This window comes from Nothobranchius furzeri, chromosome 13, assembly GCF_043380555.1.
Source record: "Nothobranchius furzeri strain GRZ-AD chromosome 13, NfurGRZ-RIMD1, whole genome shotgun sequence".
NCBI lineage: Eukaryota > Metazoa > Chordata > Actinopteri > Cyprinodontiformes > Nothobranchiidae > Nothobranchius > Nothobranchius furzeri.
In genome coordinates, this window is record NC_091753.1 from 22,450,026 (window position 1) to 22,471,019 (window position 20,994).

General features: G+C 41.0%; 1 protein-coding gene across 3 annotated transcripts in view; it reads left to right on the forward strand.

Moving 5' to 3' along the window:
• The window catches only part of sgsm2 (small G protein signaling modulator 2), an 85,378-nt gene that overhangs the window by 14,333 nt on the left and 50,051 nt on the right, over positions 1 to 20,994 (forward strand). For all 3 annotated transcript variants that reach the window (XM_070543403.1, XM_070543404.1, XM_070543405.1), the window contains exon 2: positions 2,912 to 2,987. In XM_070543403.1, coding sequence (XP_070399504.1) covers positions 2,912 to 2,987 — 76 coding nt within the window. The remainder of the gene's footprint in view (positions 1 to 2,911; positions 2,988 to 20,994) is intronic.

Here is a 20,994-nt window from a genome sequence, read left to right on the forward strand (position 1 = left end):
AGCTTCAGGGCTGAGATGTTTGTTCTCTCAGCGCGGGGGCTCGTTCCGATGCTCAAACAGTAAAAAAAATGCAACTGACGACTTTAGTCGTCAATGGCAGTGAATGAGTTAAGGACACTTAATAGCTAACACAGGGAATTTTACTAAAGGGACTCTTTGCTTATCAATGGTTAATAATGCACTAATGTTAATAAATGCACCCTTATTGTGATGTGCTGCTGATACATTAACCATTTACCATGACTTTATGGAGATGCTGCCCTGAGTTTAGCCACCAGATTAATTTTATATAGTTCCAATCATTTAAAGGTGCAGTATGTAAGAATTTACTGAGAATTTTACGGTGAGAAAATCCCAAAAGGATGTTTCAGTCATTTTTGAAGGAAGGTTATACTGAAATATCCAGCTGGCTGCTGGACTGTCAGTTTTTCTCCTTTCAGAACAAAGGAAGGAGGGACGTAACTACTGTTTACCATCAGTGAGGGTGGCATTGCCGTGTCTCCTGTGAGCTAATGCTGCAGCGCCATTTGTAATTGTAATTTGACGACGGCCGACAAAAAGCTCCAGAATTGTTGAAAGTGGTTGCAATAACCACATTTTACTACAGGATGCCATTTTTACTTTATTTCTACATAATGCACCTTTAATATGTTTATCTCCATGGGGAAATTATTTCTCTGACCCGTCTCCGAGGAGCAGTGGGATGCCATCAGCAAAGCTCCCTGTAGAAACAGGGGTCAGTATCGTGCTCAAGGGCACTTTGACAGAGGGACATTTATTCATTCGCAGCCCTCCTGGACAATCGAATCCTGTCAACAGAACTCATTTGAACTTCGATCCAGACATTAACCGCTGTCTTTTAGAAAACTAAACCACTGATAAATAAGGAGCTGAAGATTCCCAGAACAAGAGACTCAGTTTACAGCTGTGTTTTATTTACTAGAGTTTATAATGTGTCACACCATTCATTCATAACAAAGGTCAATAATCAGAAAAGTTCATAAAAGCAGAAGAAACAAATGCATCACCACAGCGTGGAGGAAAGTTTGGAATTAACCTGCAGGGTGATACGAGGTTTATTATCACACTAACAAGTTATTAAGTTCCTCTTGTTTATAAATTAGACCCAAACAAAGCAGAGGTGACCGACAGGACACTAATTCATTACTGAAGACAATTAACTCAGTGGAGAGAACGAGCAGGGGGCTGAATCTCACTCAGACTCTCTAGAGACACAATAGAAATTCATCTGGATGTTTGCAGGATGTCAGAATATTAATTAGAAATCAGTGGTGTGGTGTTGTCTCCCAGTGTCACAGCTGCTGTCGGGACTTGTCAGGGTATTAATATGAGGCTGAACTTGTTCATTTGTGTTTCTGTCTTCAATGTCTCACCCTTAAAGGAAAGTCTCGGGCAGATAAACAGGACGAAAGAGTTTGTTGCTGATGGGAAGAGTTTTACATCCCGGAACAGAAGAAGATCCCTTTGGGGGCTTTAGTGCTGAATTTTTGGGTAGAAAACTAATTCAAACTGTCAGTTAAAGCTGTGACAGAAGGTTTGTTTTGTTTGTGAGGTTTGAAAAGGATCATTTAGGTTTTTCTATGGGGTTTCCTCACACTTCCTGTTTATTCTCAGCTCATTCAAATAGTCGGTAAATGTTTGCAGGATTTATCCCAGCTAGATCTTTAACCTTAATAAGTTTGAATAAGTGATCTCGTCTCTGGTGTCTTGAAGGAATCTGACTCAGGCCACCAAAGAAACAAACGTTTTAAGTCTGTTCCGTTGTTTAACTGTTGCTGGGTGAATAAACACGTTCTAACACGCTCCATGTTCTCAGCCTTTGTTCTGCTGCTAATAGCAGTGAGAGTTGTCTGTCCGTTTGCTTCCTGGTTGCTGATATATTTTGTAATGCAACATTAAAATCATCACTCTGAGCGACGCGTTCCTGGCTTCCAGGCTGTAATACCTCTGAGGTAACAGCCCAGAGTCCTCTATCGCCATCGCTCACATTCATGCTTTTCTCTTAGGGATAAAACAATTATGATACCTTTTTCTGTAAATTGCAAATCATTAGAAAAAATGAAAAGGAAAACAACAAAAAAATCATTAAAAGACAATTGTTGTTAAACCTGAATAAAAAAAGGGTCATAAGCACGAGCCTCTTTCACGTATTTGTTTTTGTGATGTGTTCAGTTGATTTTATAAACGCTAGCATCATGCTAACAGCCAAATGTTTACGTTAGCTTTACGTTCTCGTGACCTTTTGGGTCTTCCTGTCAGCATGAGTCGTGTCTCACCTCATTGGCTGTTCAGACTGATGCTAGTCCACTGATAGCCTAATAGCCAGAGTACATACAGATGTTTATTCTAACAGTTAAGTGGGTTAATTCAGAATTTAATGGCTTCAACACAAGAGGAAACCTCAACATCTAACGTTTTCCTCTGGTTTTTAAATCTGCAACATTTTGTACTAGTAGGAGGAACGGTGCTGTTATGAGTTTCATACAGATTTTTATTCATTTGTCTTCTATTTTGAGACATTGGTGACATCCACAGGTGGGTTCACCTGAGCAGGTAAAATCTGCAGCCCTGAAGAGGAAAATGGATCCACAGGAAGCAGAGTAGGACTGAGTTAATACATATTAGTTGACTACCAACATGATTAGTTGCATCCTTGTTTTTACCCGATTAGCTTTTCTCCGTGTTTCATATGAAACCTGAATAGTTTTCTCTTGTCTCCATGCTCCTGTGTTAGCGTCGCTTTTCTTCTGACTGATGTAAAACTGATTCAGGTTACCTTGACTGAACACGGCGATGACGCCAGATCTATTCATCCTGTTTTCTTACAGCTGAATAATAATACGCTTTTCTGTGAAATGAAAGGTGACAACGACTCTGGTTCTCTGTGCAGGTGAAGCAGATCATGGAGGAAGCTGTAACCAAGAAATTTGTTCACGAAGACAGCAGTCACATCATCGCCCTGTGCAGTAAGTTCACGTTGTTGTTTACTCTCTTGCACACATGCACGCACCTGTGCACAAGCACACACACTTGTTAAACTCCTCAAAAGGTAACATGACACTGCTACTCCGTCAAGGACACATCTTGACGTCACTGATGGTGCTGCTGCATCAATGGAGCCTTGGTAATGACAGTGGAGCTAATGGAACCCGATGTGAGAGACATGCTGTACCAAACCTAGGGTGTGTGTGTGTGTGTGTGTGTGTGTGTGTGTGTGTGTGTGTGTGTGTGTGTGTGTGTGTGAGAGAGAGAGAGAGCGAGGGATTTGAGGGTTAATATCCTTGTTGAGGCTGATGATTAAATCCAACAGAAGATTTATGAGCTTTTTTCCATTAAACTCCACCAGCCTGTTAATTGGGAACAGTCATGCTGTCATCAGCGAGTGTGCCCTCACAAGTGTCCTCATAAGCATCTAATATTTCTGTGGGATAAGTCAAAGGTCACATGGTTAGAGTCTTTGCTACATGTATTTTCACCAATACACAAAAATAATTTTAGTTTCACAGTTTTTGCTAAAACACATTTAAGTCCAGAATCATTATTCTTTAATTGTTCTGTTGAGTTTTAACTCAGATCTGATGTTCATTCGATGATTTTCTGTAATTTTGTGTTTCTGGTGATTTCAGTGATGAGAACCAATCATGTTCTCACTGTCACCACTAAGATTGTTGTTTTCTTTCATTGTACTGTAGCTTTAGTTGATGTCTGGGATCACACTTCAAGGTTAAAGTTCCAGACAACACAACAGAAACCAGTTTTTTTTCTTGATTGTATTTTTGCTATAGAACCAGTTAGAACCAGTTAATGTGTTTGATGGCGTTGATGGCTTTCTGGTTCGCCATCAGCTCCTCCCTGTTACTGAAGGCTCTGTTTGACTGTTTCCTTTTGACGATTCACTGGGCTGAGGTGTTAGCATGACACTAAGCTGCTCACCAACACAAGCAGATGTCAGCCCACACTTGTTGTTATGGCGATGACCAAGCTGAGGTTGTACATCCTCCAGTGTAACATTGTTGTTGAGAAAGTCACGTTAGCTCTCCGTTCTGTCTGACAGCACTCTCACACCAGAGATGTTTGTTTGAAGCGGACCATGCTCTGATCTGTTGATGTAAACGTCATCAGAACTCTGGTCCACCTGATAACTAATGCAGCTACTGTAAAATGTGCTGAATCGGAACCAAAACAAGCCTAAATTTTTCAAGTTTTCCACATTCGCCCCTCAGTGGAACGGATTTTCTTCACCACTCTGGTGAAGGTTGCTGGGGAGAGATGGTTTGGGCCACTCTGCTGGAGCTGCTACCCCTGTGACCCAGGCCTGGATAAGCGGACTAACACAGACAAATTCTTGCTGACTGAGACAAAACCATCTCGCAGCACCAACCGTTCCAATGAAAAGCTCAAAATGGATTCTAGTGGGCATACTCCCATGTACTGGGAGGCTGTCCTCTGCTTTACTCACATGAATCCTCTGCTCACTGATTCCTAATTATAGACTTTGTGAAGGCATGAAGAGTTAAACTCAAAATGGAGAAAACTGCTGCCTAAAACCAGTTAATGTTAGCATTTGATGCTGTTGCTTAACTCATTCGCTGCCAGCCGTTTCCTGACCGGTAAGGCCATTTGCAGCCAGTGTTTCTCGCCGTTTTTGCTGTTTTTTTAAGAGTCACAGAACATTGTGTGCTAGGATGATGTCGACGCCAAAACAAAGCGGAGACTCACCTCTTACATCAGGAAGAATCCGTGCGTTTCGAGCGTTATCCGTTCTTTCATAATCCGTGGTTGAATTGTGATCGGCAGAAGCTTTTCCGGTTCGCGCCTCACTTTTTTTACAGCAGTGGCCCAAAACGATCTCCTAACACATGGATTTTCTGCTTCCTGATCATGTGACGTGTGACGTATGCAGATGAAGATCGGCTTTAGAGCGGAAATGTTTGTTCTCACAGTGCGGGGGCTCGTTCCGACGCCCACACAGTAAAGAAAATGCAAATGACGACTTTTGTCGTCAATGGCAGTGAATGAGTTAAAAATGTTTCTGCTGCGTGAAATAAATTAGAATAGTTGTGTTGATGTAAAAGAGGAGTTTCCATAAATGACTGCTCAAACCACTTGAAATACTTAATCATAAAACCATTATAATAAATATCTCACTCTTAAATTTTTTAAACAAGTGTTGAATCACTGTCTTGCTGATTCAAGTCTAATTGTTTTTCTGCACATTCAGGATTGACGTTTCAGTTTTTTCTGTTTGCATAAGCTTGATGTCATGAGACAAATAACTCTGAGTTGCTGTAAAAATCCTGATCAAAGTCCACATGACCCCTTCAGCTGTGCAGCTGACCCTATGTAGATGTCAGCTATGTTATCTTCTCAGCTTTTACATCAACTTGTTGCCTTTGTTTGTCCAAATCTCACTTATCCACAAAAATGATGTCAGAGCTCAAAATTCAGAATGAATCCAATAGTTAGTTGATATATAACACTCAGCTGTGGCGAGCGTAAAGGTCATTGGAGTCAAGTGAATTTGTGGTCATGTTCTAAAAACCAGTTAGAGATGACCTGAGCTTTGGAACATGAAGCATGATCCTGCTGGGAGCAGCTAGAAGGGTCATAAAGGGATGGACAGGATCAGCAACATTACTCAGGTAGGCCGTGGTGTTCCAACCAGGCAGGTGGTACTGAAGAACATCTCCCCCTCACCACCGTCATCACACCAGCAGCAGCAAATGTTTATCTGCTTCACCTGATTGGTGTTTCCTGCACCATTGTCACTGTGGATGCCATCACATTTCTTTTTCACTCAGGTTCCCCCTGATGTCTGCCCACGTAGACGTGGATTGGCTGTTAGGTGACAGTTTTGTTATTTTACCTGGGTTTAGATCTTCCCAGGTTCAGGCAGTATGATTAATCACTTTAGGAGTATTTATTCTCCTTTGGTTCTGAACAATTTAGATGTTACAGAAGATTAAAGCTCTGATTGTTTTGTTTGTTGGATGTCAACATGATACTCGGATTGTTTAAACTGCTGGAACAATTTATTAATCTAAAGAAGACATGCATATTCTAACCAGTTTAGAAAAGCATCCGTGCTCATCCTCGCTGTTCTTCTGTTCCCCCTAAAACTTCCTTTTTCCAAACCTTGTCATTGCCGTCTGAGAGCTGGGAGTCCAACCCAAAGAGGACATCAACATGCTATCAGCCTCTAGTGCTTGAGGGCTTTGCAGAAAGGCAAAAGGTTAAAGGTCATTTTATAATAATAACTAATGATGTCAGAGCCGGAATGAGTCATTAGGCTTCATATTTACTGAATATCAGCACCAACACATTAATCCCAGCTGTCTTTAGTTAAGGGTCAGATTTAAATGTGATATTCTAGAATGTCTTTATTGAAGGGCTTTGCAGCATTACGAGTACTTTAATGAATGGTATTTTGTCAGGATTTTGTTGAACGTGTGTGTGTGTGTGTGTGTGTGTGTGTGTGTGTGTGTGTGTGTGTGTGTGTGTGTGTGTGTGTGTGTGTGTGTGTGTGTGTGTGTGTGTGTGTGTGTGTGTGTGTGTGTGTGTGTGTGTGTGTGTGTGTTCCATTGTCCTCTACAGGTCAACAAGCAGCCTAAACTTTTACTGCGGACTAATCTTGTAAGCCTCACAATGAATGGATCTGACGGCAGTGAGTTGTTGCCTAGCAACATAAAATCTAAAATCGTCCCACAATGTGGAAATCTCATCAGATGTAAAAAAAAAACAGATTCTGTAAGACAAAGTTACCGTCTTCAAAATTTGATTGTTTCGTTTAGAAAAACTTTTTTTTTTCAAATGCTAATTTTAGACATAAAAACAAACACATTAAAAATGGTTTCATAAGAAAAAATGGGAACTTCAACTGCAGCTGTGGAAACTGTGGAAGTGGTGCACCGTTGCACCATCATAGCTGCTTCTCTTTGGAGCTCTAAAGACTTCTGTCTTGCCCTGAACTCTTCACCAGTCGTTGGTGGAGCCGAGGGCTTGCTGCAGGGTTCAGAGGATGGCTCAGAGCATGCTGCACATTTTACAGGATGCTGTGTTTTGCTGCAGGCCTGTGCTTGTGTAGTCAAACTACACTCATTTTACCAAAGTGTCTCCTAGAGCAGGGGTCCTCAACTGACCACCAGTTGGTGGTCTGGGCCCACAAAACGTGGGCTCCTATATTGAGTACCACTGCTACAGTGTTTTCAACAGTCACGTGGTCCAGGTGCCGTTCTCACTCCTGGATCTGAACATCTGGTGTTGGAGTGAGCTGATAAGCAACTTCAAACAACCCTAAAACCCCACTTTTCAGTCAGTGCCCTGTGTGTCAGCACACATGTGAACCCACACATAACATTTATGCATCATCAAGTCATATTATTTATTTACAACTGACAATTTTTACAAATCAAAGCTAAAAGTGGGATTCTAGTGGACATTACGATATTACAGCCAAACTGCAGACGCTTGATTTGACTCTTTCCGAACAGCAGGGGTATTCAATACTGGGCCTGGGGGGCAGGTATCTAACACGTTTTAGTTTTAACCGTTTCAGCACACCTGATTTCAATCAGCAGAGCCTGATGAGCTGAACAGGTGATTCAACCACTGAATCTAATGTGTTGGAGCAGAGAAACCACAAAAACATGCTGGATACCACTCCTCCAGGACCGGAATTGAATACCCCTGCATTCCATGGAAGGATCGTACTCAGTCCTGATGCTTGTTTCTGATCGAGCATTAGGACCTCTTACCTGAAGCAGCTGACTCTAATCCTCACTAAAAACTACAACATTGAAGAAAAGACCTGTTAGCAAATAGAGAACTTCTAAAATGGCTTAAAACAGCTGACATGTCCATGAAAATACAAAATAATAGAAGTCAAAACAAACCTTTGAAGACATAGCCATAAATCACAACAGCTTTTACATCGTAAAGCATACCTAGAGATAAAGTGGAAACCTACAAGATGAAAAAGAAGGAAATCATTAGTTATTAGAGGTAAAAAAAGACTCAATTTAGATTGCATTGCAAAGTATGGAGGAGTCGAGCTCAGAAAATTGATGAGGAAGAAAGCAAAGGACAGCCTGGAGCAGCTAATGGGCTCATTAGGCAACTCATGGTCATGTAATGACCTGCCACCCAATGGGTATCTGGGGTGCCAACAGACAGAAATAGAAAGAAAAAAAGAGATGACAGACGACAGTTAGTAAGAAGAAAGATACTTCATCGTCCTTACTGAGCTAATGGCTTTAGCTCCAAACACACTGATATGTGTCCAAGTTCTTTTGGGAGGTTCCTTTGCCTAAATCAGATCTGACCTGAAGAGTTGAGTGAGGTTATTTTCGATCACAACTCTTATTCAGTAACACATTTCATTGCTATCCAGGCTATTCAAGTTGCTATTCTAGGTCAGGGATAGACAACTCCCCTTCCCCTAGTGCTGGTATCCAGCATGTTTTACTTGTTTCCCTTACCTCGTTCATTCACCAGTCAGCAGCTCTTCAAGCTCAGCAGAAGCTGTCAATCACCTGCTGATTCAAATCATTTGTGTTGAAGTAGGGATACAACTGAAACATGCTGGATACCGATCCTCGGGGAAGGGAGGTGTCTACTCCTGTTCTAGGTTGTCTTTTCTTCCAGTCCGTTCAAATAACATTTCAGTTCAGAAAACTTATGAGGAACATATACCGATTTGGAACATATGGATGAGAGACTGAGAGCGTAAAAGAGATGAAGATGAAGATATAGAGATGTAAAATGGTGGTATAGTGCCTTCTAGGGTTTTACAACCTTCCAGGGTGCATTACAACACAGATATTTACTTACACACACATTCACATGCTGGTGATGAGCTACATCATAGCCACAGCTGCCCTGACAGTAGCAAGGCTGCCGAGCACTGGCGCCACCAGTCCCTCCGACCAGCACCAGCAGGCAAGGAGCGTGAAGTGTCTTGCCCAAGGACACAACGACTAACCCCTACTTCACACTGGAGGCATCAGCGGCGCAAAGCGGCATTGGAACAGTTTACGCGTGACTTTCGCTGCATGCCAGTATATATGTCGATGACCAGTACACACCAGGAGAATCTAATCCATGGTGTAGCTTCTCTGCTGTACTCCTCACTGGACTTGCAAGATCACAAAATCCCTCGAGACCTCAAAGGTCATGGTTTGTTTTTGCCATCCGCCATTAAATCACATTCGATTTCACTCTTTGATTTCATATATGATGTTGTTCCTCTCCACTGCCAAAATTGAAGTCATGAAAAACACACCACTGCACTTCTGGACTGATGCTGGGAGTAAATAGGCCCTCAGCTCACATGTATTGACGTAACCTACATAGATATGAAATTGCATCGCTGCAATAGTCTTTTCTTTTGAAAATTATCGGGGGGTTACACTGAAACTGTATGTGATTTCCTGTCTAGCCCTAAGTTAACTGCGGAAATTGACATGTCCCAAAAGCGGATTGGGGCAAAAACAGAACCCGATCCTATCTTTAGCGGCACCGTATGTTGCTTCGCGGTTGGTTTGAATTACCCCCATAGACTATAATGGATTGTATTAGAAGCAACTACGTTCCATTGCTGTTCCGTGCCGTCGATACTTCCAGTATCAAGTAGACAGATGGGTCTCGAACCTGCAAACTTCACAGGGCGGGCACTCCATCATCACCCATCAAATTATTGATAAAGATACATAAAGAGATACCTAGGTAAAGAAAGAGGGGAAGACAGATAATGACAGACACAAAGATGTGGTAGAAACATCTGTTGAACACATCTGTCAGGAGGACTGATAAAAGAACACATTTCCACCCAAGCCACAATAAGTGCAACACATTCTGAACTGAGCTTGAATATTACTGTGTGTTCATGAAAGGAAGAAGCTCATGCTAAAGATGTGTTAGCTCTAATCCGTTACCCTGAATGAACTAAACGTATTCATGCTCTTTGGTGGCTGTGATATTTCTAGCTGGTGGGCCTTACATTGTGTTACTTTAAGTCAGGGGTGTCAAACTCTAACTCACACGGGGCCGAAATGAAACTCTGGGACAGAGTCGAGGGCCAAACTTAATATTTTTTTTAAAAAGTGACGGCAATTTTGCACATTGTCTTTATCAACATATATGCAATTCTGAACCTTTAAATTTGGAAACAAACATATTTCTGCATTAACACTGAATGTGGAATAACCAAATTACATACGAACAAGTCAGTTTAAAATAAAAGGCATCAGTGGTATTCATTACTTGTGGTATAATCAGCATTTTTAAAATCTATTCAGGATTTATGTTTTCTTGTTTATTCATTTTTCTTATTTTTATTCTCCTTTTTTCTCCTGTAATACGTGTCATCGCTGCTGTGACATCTAGCTTTCCCCACTGAGGAACAATAAAGGGATTTTCTATTCTATTCATCTATCTGCAGCCTTTCCACTTCCTGTTTACTGTAGGTTAAATCTTTTCTCACGGGCCAACAACAAAATAAAAATATCATTTTATCTTAAATGAAAATGCAACATCTCACCTGTTAACTTTCATGTTTTGGAGCAGAAAAAGAGCATAAAACCAACATATTTAAAGCTCAGTTTGCTCCACTGGTTTACTGTGATGCTCACCTGTTCCAGCCAGATACCTGCATCATGGGGTTGATCTGAGCTGAGGAGGAGACTCCTGTTGTTTTGTTCATCTTCATCATAATAATGACAACATTAGATGACAACAGGTGCTCACATGGGTTTGTGCTGCTGAACATGTATGAGCAGCTTGACCACGTTGTTGTGTGTCGGGGAGGAAACACAACTACAGCAGCCACAGAGTCGTGCTGGTTTGAGCGTGTCGCAGTTCGCTGGAGTTATATCAGCTCTGTCTGGACGTTAGTTGGAAAACTTTCTCTTTCAGTCGTGAACACATTACTGAGCGGCTAGAATCTCCGTTTCTGGGCTTCAACGTCAGAAAATTGCTGAGTAAACGCTGCGCTGAGTGCGAGGAGTGTTTAGTTTGTCCGAGACAGCGGAGCTGCAGACACCGGCAGCAGATGCTGGAAAAAACACAGGGAGGTCGGCTCCGCTGACGCCGCAATGCATCATGGGAGTTGAAGTCTTTGCGGTAAAATCGGCCAGCGGGCCAGTTTTAATATATTTTTGATATTTATCTCACGGGCCACATAAAAATGCTCCGCGGGCCTTGTGTCTGACATATGTGCTTTAAGTGATACAGAATTGTCTGCTGTCACTTTGAATTATGATGAACTGCTTTAACTTTTTTTCTGCAAACCTGAGAAGAGGACATAGTTCAGTTCTGTTCTTCTCACCATGACTAAACTAAGAATGATGTCAGGAATCAGAGCTTCTGGTATTCTTCTTAACTAGGAACTGTAACAACAGCAACACTACAATCAAAGAGTTGCCAAACACCAATCTTTTAGTTGTAATCCCACCTATACATTCGTAATGATTGAGTATTGCTCCTGCTTTGGGGTATTTGATGTTTATTTAAGGAGGCGTTTCATCTGCTGCAGCAGTAAACTCAGTATTGAGGATTTGGCTGTGATGTAAGCCACCATAGCTTAGGGCATTGATCAAACTTCAGGTTGGACTGTCTGCTGTCAAGAAAAATGGTGCATCATGTATTTCACTCCCACCAGCGATCAGCTGAAACAGAGATGTGTCTTGTTTTTAGTGTTAATCAGAAGCTAAATGGTCCAAAGACACTTCCTCAGAAGATAGAAGCTTCATGAGCCACAGTATTGTTTACTTGCAGATTAAACAATCTGCTACAGTTTCGCTGACAGTTGTCGGCGAAACTGTAGCGTCAATAACAGGTAACAAAACCGTTTCTGTGTTTTAAAAAAGAACGACAACATGGAATTAGAAATAACACTCAGCAAGAACACACCTAAGAAGCCACTTTACATATTACAGAAAAGAGCAATAAGGATAATTCATAAGGTGAGACATATGGAACACACAAATTCATTATTTTAAATTTAGACATACTCAAATTAATGGATCTTGTCAACTTCAGAACTGGGTAGATAATGTACAGAGCAAGATATAATCAGTTACCTGAAAATTAAAAACATATACTCTCTGAAAGAAAAGGGGGATATGAGTTAAGGGGAGAACACGATTTTAGAAACCATACAACAAGAACAACGAGGAAAATGTGCACAGCTGTATGTAGAGTGAATCTGTGGAACAGTATAGATGAGGACTTCAAACTCTGTATGAATATGAGGCATTTCGAAAAAAAATATATAAAAAATCTCTATTGCAAGGGTACATGGATGTAACCAAGTCAGTGAACATATGTTATAAAATTTCAGGGTGATGTGACCATTGGAGAACAAATTGTAAGGGGAGAGCGGATGTTTTATTACTACTATTTTCAATTTTTCTTTTTTCTTTCTTTATTACCGTAAATCCTCTAATACAGGCCGGTATTCAATTAAAGGCCGGGTCCCCAATTTTGGCCGGTGTCCGAGTCGGCGGAGGTGAATAATGGCCGGTCTCTTGTGTGGCCGGGTGGAATGTGGTAACAAGCAAGTACGGGGGGGGGGGGGGGGGGTTGTGTCATCGTCTCACTTTTGATTTGCCAGTGATAGACCGCGAGGGTAACTTTAACTGTGCGGAGACGAAGAGGAGGCGAAAATTTGATATCAAGTTCAAAGAGAACGTGCTGATTATGCTGCAGAACACTCTGGGGAGCAGTAGCAGGGGTTGTATGAACTAGTCACTAGTCAACTTCACTATAGTGACTTTTTATGCCTGTTGTCGACTAGTCGCTGTCACGTGATAATGACCGGCAAGACGCAGCCCTCGGAAAAGACAGCAGCCTGCTGTCAGCAGGTGACAAGCTCCTGCGCTCGGGGAGGGCGGGGGGGGGGGGGGCAATCTTTTAGAACTGCAGTTCAAAGGTAACTCATGAGGTGAATATATAAGAAGGCAGGTAGCAGTTTTTCTTTAGGATTGAGAGGAGATGCAGGAAGATAATAAACAGGCAGGACAGAAAAATAGTCAAATAAAAACAAGTTAGTTTTTGTACCTGGTGGTTGCAACAAACAGACACCATTGAAAGTAATCAGAAGTGAGGAACAGAAAATGAAATAATTATTTTAATGTTTAGAGCAGCAGGAACACTGAGAGGCTGCAGGCGCATCAGTGAGTTTGCGGCCTCTGTGCAGGGGGAGGGGGGAGATGGCTGAAGCAGAAACTACCGTTGTTAAAAGAAATGTGTTTAACTTTGAAAATGTGGGCGCAATTTTAATTGTCAAAAACTCCAGCGAACCATTAGTTCATTTTGCTCAAATAGAAATTGAGGCCTGCCTCTAATACTGGCCCTCCTTCCAATAAAGACCTGGAGCTTGATGAGCTTGGGTCAAATACAGGCCCGGGCCTGTATTAGAGGATTTACGGTACTTAACCTTATCATTATTATTTTTATGTTTTATATATATATATATATATATATATATATATATATATATATATATATATATATATATATATATACATATCCTTTTTTTGTACATTAGTTCACTGTATTATGTGTCCAAGCAGGGTAGGATTTAATAAGCATCAGCTTCTTCCTACTCCTTTTCGAACAGAATATTATCATTTAATTTTTGTGTGATTATCAGTGTGGTTTTATTTGTAATGTCTACAATGACTTTGTTATTATTATTGTTGTTATTATTGTTATTATTATTATTATTATTATTATTATTATTATTATTATTATGTTCGAAATAAAGATTTAATTCATTCACTCATCCATTCATTACTGCCACAGACTGTCCTTATAAATCAGGACTATTCAAGTTCAGGCCTCGAGGGCCGAAGTTGAATAGCCCTGTAATAAATGATCAATGGCTCCATGGTGCTGCCTCTGCTTTGCAGCAAAGTAACGCTGTAGTTTTATGAAAGTGGGTGGAGTTGCAGGAAAGTTTTAATAATCCTTCCTTAATTGTCGGCTGGTTCGGAGGAACAGCCACCTTCTAAGTCTCTTCATCTAACCCAGGATGGAAACGCGTAAGTTGCTGTTGCATGTTGGTAGTGTTACTCTTGTATTATATTTTGTATATTTATCTCTCTCAGTGGCTGAAGCTAAAACAAGCTAATAAAAAAGCTTCCACCATTTTTTTTCTGCTGGTCCGTCCCCCTAAAGTGTCCAGGCGGCACGCAACTTATGTTCCTACCTTGCTTTGCAGCTGTTTTTTGGCATTTATTAATTATCGATTATGAATGTTTTTTAATCAATTTTGTGTCGGCACGTGTCACATCGCGATGCATCGATTAAATGGTGAATTGGCACACCCTTTTTTGTGACTGTGCCGCTATAGACAAAAAGTGTCACCCAGCGATCTGAGACATAAATATGTCAAAAGTTTGGTAAAATATTTCAGGTCTGGTTTCAGTTTCCTGCTTTTGTTCAAGTTTTGAAAAACCCTTGAAAAAATGTTTAATTAGCACCCGTTGACCAACCTGTCTGCTTGTACTCACTGATCTTGTTTTCATTCTCAGCCCAACAGAACTCTATTGACTCCTTTCAACTGAGTTATAGCGTTTCTTCGTCCTCCGAGTCCAAACCAAATCCACTCTCTCTGGTCAGCACCGCACACAAGGTGATTAAATATTGATTCATCCAGTCTGCACATCACTGCTTCAACCACTCATTAAATATATAGGAGACTTAATGGGAGGATTAAAAACAGCTCAGTGCAGGTTCTGCTCTCACCTCAGGCTGTGAAACAATGTGCCAAAGGAAATCAATGACTGAGGGCCTCAGATCAAACGGATCGTGTAACTAAAGAATCTTTAGTTATCCTACTGTTTGTATTTACCTTAATTTTTCAGTTGAGCAGAATTTTAAAACAAACAAATAAAAGCAGTGTGAGATAAAATTCTGTTTTTATATACCGATGCCTGGATCGGACTTATGCTGTACTTATATTTAAGTGAAAACTAATGATGTGAGTTTTGACCACACCAGTCACGTACTTTGAGATTTATCAGCTTGTAAAAGTTCATAGTTAGCATGACTACAAATCAGATATCGGCACATCGCAAATATGGCGTCACCACAGAATCTCCTCTTCCCTAGCGTAGCTGCTACTTACCACATGGCCAGATTTATGGTGCTTCTTTCCCCCTGAAGGAAGGATTTGAAGTTCGCTGAACTTGTTTTCCTCCGTGTCTGGTTCAATTACGTCATTTCTGTGGGCTACTGAAATCTTGGGTATGCTTTTAAATTGATGTATTTTACCGGTAAATAACTTCCAAAACGTCTGAATTGTCATAACAGAAAAAAAATTTTGATTAAAATCGTGATTGTGATTTTGCAAAAAAAAAAATCATGTTATGAATCGCCCACCCCTATCCTAATGCATTATTGTAAAAGCAATGTCTGATTTTAAAAGAAAACACTTCATGCTATTTTAGTGACTATTGTAATGTTTTCTTTCTAAAAATGAAAGGAACCAGTTACTTAATCCGTATCTGTATTAGGCTCACAATAATGAGATGACATTTTAATAACCTGTTGAAAAGAGCTCTAACAAAACAAGTGTCGTGGAAATGTTCAACTCTTCTGGTTTTGCCACAAACTAGAGTTTTCATTTCAGCGCCTTAAGAAAACAGTCTGTTCCACCTGATCTCCTCTCTCAGGCTTGCTGCCCAGTGAAGCACCAGATCTCAGATCTGAGTGGAACACTTGGTTCTGTGGCTTGAAGGCATTAATTTACATGCATGAGCACAATAGTTTATCCTTAACCAATGGGCTTCTTTAATCACGTCTATTTGATTCTCTACAGTGACCATTCTGCAGGTGCAGGTGAGCTCACTTGTTCATAGAGCTCCAGTGTTCAGATGAAGTGCTGAGCAGACTGGAAGCAAGACTCTGGACCTCCTAATGTGATCATTCAGGCATCAGAGAGGTGGCCTGAGGGAGGTGTGTGTGTGTGTGCATGTGTGTGTGCGTGCGTGTGTGTGTGTGTGTGTGTGTGTGTGTGTGTGTGTGTGTGTGTGTGTGTGTGTGTGTGTGTATGTGTGTGTTAAACTGTTCCTTTGTTGCTTCCTCTTCCTGCTGCTGATTGCAAACTTTCTCACTCCCACACAAACAACATGGACTCCCTGGATTTCACAATGGGTGGGCACGCTAGTGGAAAGGGCAAACAAGGGAGGATTAGAGCACTGAAGTAACTGAGTAAATGGTCCAGTAATCACTGTATGGTTGTTCGAGTTGCAGCCGACCCAACCAACGCCTCCTGGGAGTTTAACTGATTCTGAATGAGTCACAAGAACCAGGATTTTGCTTCATAATGACTAAAACCCTAAAAGTTATGAATAAACCATTTCCCAAACACTCGTCTCAGGATGCCAGGTGACAGCAGCTCCAGCTGAACATCAAGTATCCTTCATCTCATGTATTGTTCAGTTTTTGAGTTCAGCCGCACTCCCCGGAGCGCCGATAGGAACAGCAGCTTTCATACCCCAAGTGTTTAATCAGCTCCAACTGTCTGATACTCTCCATAATTACTCCCCTACTCCACCCATAATGAGCACATCTGTCTCCTCACACGGAAAGCATTGCTTCTTTGTAATTTGACAATTTGATATGAAGGCAGTAAAGAGTGGGACTGCTCTGAAAATCTTTCAGGCTGCTGCTGCTGCCCATTCATGACTGATGCTGAATGATAACGCCGACCCCTTATTGTCAGAATACCGTTAAGTCGGGGTGGGCACACTTCATCATCTTTTGATCACTGCTGCTGAGGGGTTTGTCCCTGGATACGGCTATTAGGATTAGTACTTTCAGCCTAGTGCTTCACAAGATTTGTACTTTACCAGCAGATCTGGGTCAGATCTAATGTTCTTGTTGGTGATTTATTGACCTACTATTAACTGATCAGGACGAATAGCTGTTTAAATCCTTCTGATAATTAGGAAGTGGTTTTTAACCTGAAGCCGCTCACATGTCCGCTGATAATAGACTAAACACATTAAACCATTTGCTCAATTGCAACAGTAATGAAATCATAACAATTAAAAAAGACCATGAAAACACAAAGACAAGTGGAGAAGGAGAGGAGGTGTTGGATCAGAGAGAAGTGAGAGTGTGGAGGAAGAAGTATAAAGATTAGGTGTGAATCACGAGGTGATACTGTTGAAGCACGCATTATAGTGTTTGTGTCAGATTAGGGTTTGGAAAATGGGACTTCTGTGAAGGCAGAAACGGATCATGTGTGCAGCAATTGTCTCCAAAGATGATGAAATGTATTTAATCCTTTCCAACCCGAAAAGCCTCGTTTTATCTGACTTACTGGTATAAATTAATGTCAATGGAACACAAACTGGTTTCACTGTGGGCTCTTCCTCCAGCTCCCTTCAAATCCTAAAGTTATCATTTCCATCCTGTCTCATCTCCGTCATAATTACATTTTACTGAGCTGTGTCCCATATTCACAATCCCTCCTAGATACGCTGTTTAATGCGCCGGATCTAAAGAGATTTCTGCCACAACAGCAGTGTCTCTTTCTCATCGGTCTCAGAAAGGGGCATAACGATGAGGCCAAATCGGTCCTTTTCCGGCTGAAGCTGTGCACAAAGACTCATTGCTGCAACAGCCAATTTCCAATGGCAACAGAGGCAGATTGGTCGCCATGCCAACCCACCTGACCTCTTAACCATCTCTGTTTCTTTCCTGCTTCCACCTTCTCTCTCCATTCTTCCCGTTCCACACGGTATGAGAACACGAGGGACAAAGACGCTTTGCAACACGTCTACCCGAAGTAGTCAGAGAACACACACACACACACACACACACACACACACACACACACACCACCAGCGCGTTCTGGCATGGTGTGTATTTCTATTTTTATCTTCCTTTTAATGCAGGAAATACGTGATGTGCTGTTCGTCTCTCAGGTGTTAGCAGGTGTTAATGAAACGAGGACCTGCTACAGCACAGATTATTCTTATTTCAGCATGAATGAACTCATCGGGACCCAGAGGAAATGCTGGGTGTGAAGCGGAATGCTCATTCATCTTTACTGGCGCTTATTAATCCTCTTTTTGATTTTGTGCATCAGAATGGTGCCTGTTTGATTTTATTCTACAGGGTTTCTTCTTTTTCCTGCTCACAATTGTCTCAAATCACTAATATGCAGTTCTAACTTTATCTTTGTGTACTTCATCATTGTGTGACATGATTCAATGATTTATTTTTTATTTATTTATTTTATTTTTTGCTTCCTGGATGCCAGACGCAAATGTTCCAGTGGTTTTCTTTAAATGTAAATTGTTTTGTGCTGTTTGGCTAAAAAAATATTTCAAGTGACGATGTGTATTTTCTCTGCCAATAGGGGGCAGTCCATACCTAAATCATTGCAAGCAAACATTATTTTTGCATTCGAGTAAGACGTTACCAACGGATGGCCATAAGAGTTTAAATCCCTGGGAGTGCACCTCCAAATGACAAGCACATCAGACTCCCTTTCCTCACTGGCAACCAGTGAAGAGGTAAATGTGTAAACAGGGGCGTCGGACTGGGGGGGGGGGAAAGGGTACCGTTTACCCAGGGCCCACTGCAGGGAGGGGCCCTGAGACAGCTTTGAATAAAAATGTTTTATTGTTGTTGTTTTTTTCCCCCAACTTACTTAATGTCTTAATAAACTTCCCTTTACCTGGATAAAGGGGTTAAGAAACAGAATTTTGCCTTAAAAATAATAACTGAATAATCTCTGCGGCATCTATCACCCCTTAAAAATGTGCAAAGTGGTTTAGTCCACACCAGGGGCTGCACAGCTGCATGTACAGCTAATGAAACATCGCAGATGCCGACAGCCAGAGCTGGAGGCAGGAGAGTCAGTCATGTCTTTTCCCAAGAAAGGGAAATCTGGCTTCCAGAAAAGAAAAGAAAAGAAAAGAAGAAGGAGAAAAAGTTAATTAAACAGAAGCAAGTAGAAGGAAGGTGAGCAGCAGCAGCAGAACACAGTTTTAGCTGATATTAGCTAGCTCTCAGAAGCTGCAATCATGTTAGGTGTTCAGTGTTAAACGCCTTTAGTTTCACCATCAAGATCAAATATAAATTAATTAGTGTTATCAGTGATAACACTAATTAATATATATATATTAATCAGAATTATTATCACGGGCGCCCGCCGCCAATTAATTCGCGGACCTCGCAGTAAAAACAGGTTCACTCTGTGTGGATATTTCAGCTCCTTCCCAGTCATGGACCAGGACAAACTTGGTATCGATGGATTCGTGGTAATCTCAGGAATGAGAAGCTGCCACTGTTTTTCGTATAGCATGATGACACTGGTGTTGGAGGATTGTTATTGACTTGGTTAGATATTTTAAGCCTATTTTAAATTTCTTTATATTTGATCATGAAAACGGACAATCTTATAATTTGGCTGATAATGCAGGGATTATAAAATTTAGAGTACATTACATTCACAGAGAGAACCTGGTTTATTTCATGTCATATGTATTTAATATATCAATATATATCAGCAAAGCTTAACATCATGAACCATGACAGACATGACTGAAGAGCAGATGAAGATATCATGCCAGGCACTGATGAGAAAATATTACAAGGATCTCACAGCTGAATTTGAGAATGAGATGCTACACCTGAGAACAATATATGGTGCCACATTTCCACACATTCGGTCTCCTCTTGAGCTGCTTAATGCCATCTACAGGATGCAATTACAGAGCATTTTTGGAGAAGTTTGTATTGGACTGAGGATATTTTGCACACTACCTGTGACTGTTGCTGGGGGTGAACGGGCTTTTAGCAAACTGAAACTGGTGAAAAATTATTTGAGATCAACAATGTCCCAGGATAGACTGAACAGCCTAGCTCTTCTTTATATTGAAAGCCAATTAGCCAAAGGATTGGACTTTAAAGATCTCATAAGTGATTTTGCTAACATGAAGACCCGTCAGTGGGCATTTACTGGAAAATAAATTCCAGGATTTTTGTTTGAACACGTTGGCAAATAAAAATAATTATATGTGAAGTCTGGGCATTTCACTTTTATTATGCTGGCATTTGTATTTGCTCAATATAGAGGTTAAACTAAGATCATATTTATTATCTTGTCTTATAGCATGACAAAAAATGTGTAAGAGAGATATTAAGTAATTGAGCATGGGGGCCCACCTAGAAGACTTGTACCTAGGGCCCAGAATTTGGTGCTACGCCCCTGTGTGTAAAACAGCTATGTTCTCTGGCATCGCCCATGCTTGGGGTCAACCACATTACTCACATTTCCACACTTGCGACTTCAATTGCACGATCCCGATCAGGGGTGCGAGTGCATAGCGTGTCCTCATTCTCAAGTGTGGAAGTTGATCACGCCCCTTTCTGCACCCTTGATCCGCACTTCACCCAAGTCTGCATCGATGCAGACTTGGGTGAATGGTATTACCCACAATCCATTGCTGCGGGAGAAAAGGCTTGTGTTTTTTCTAAAAATGTGTATTATAAATTTAAGCATTTCATTATAGGACAATTAACTGAAGGTTTTAGTAAAGCAAAAAAGTTATGTAACTTTATTTCAAACAATTGTTTGGTTTAAACCTCTTTGGTGTGTTCTTGCTGTGTTTAGTTTCAAATTCCATCTTTCAGTTCTTTTTAAAACACAGAAACATTCTGTGTTTTAAAAAGAACTGAAAGATGGTAACTGTTTGTTTGTTTGTTTGTTTGAAAGTTGTTTAAAGTTTTTTTTTCTGTTTTATATCCCAGCAACCAGCATCCCGGCATGCGTTGCAACCAATGACACAATGCTCCCTGTCCCAATTCAGCAATTATTTGCACACGTGTGTAAAGCGCACTTGAAGCCGTACTCCAAGTGCGCTTCACAGAAGACCGTAGGGTGCAGTGCGAGGCCTGGGAGTGGCCGTAGACCCACTCCCATGTATTTTAGACCCAATTTTTATTTAT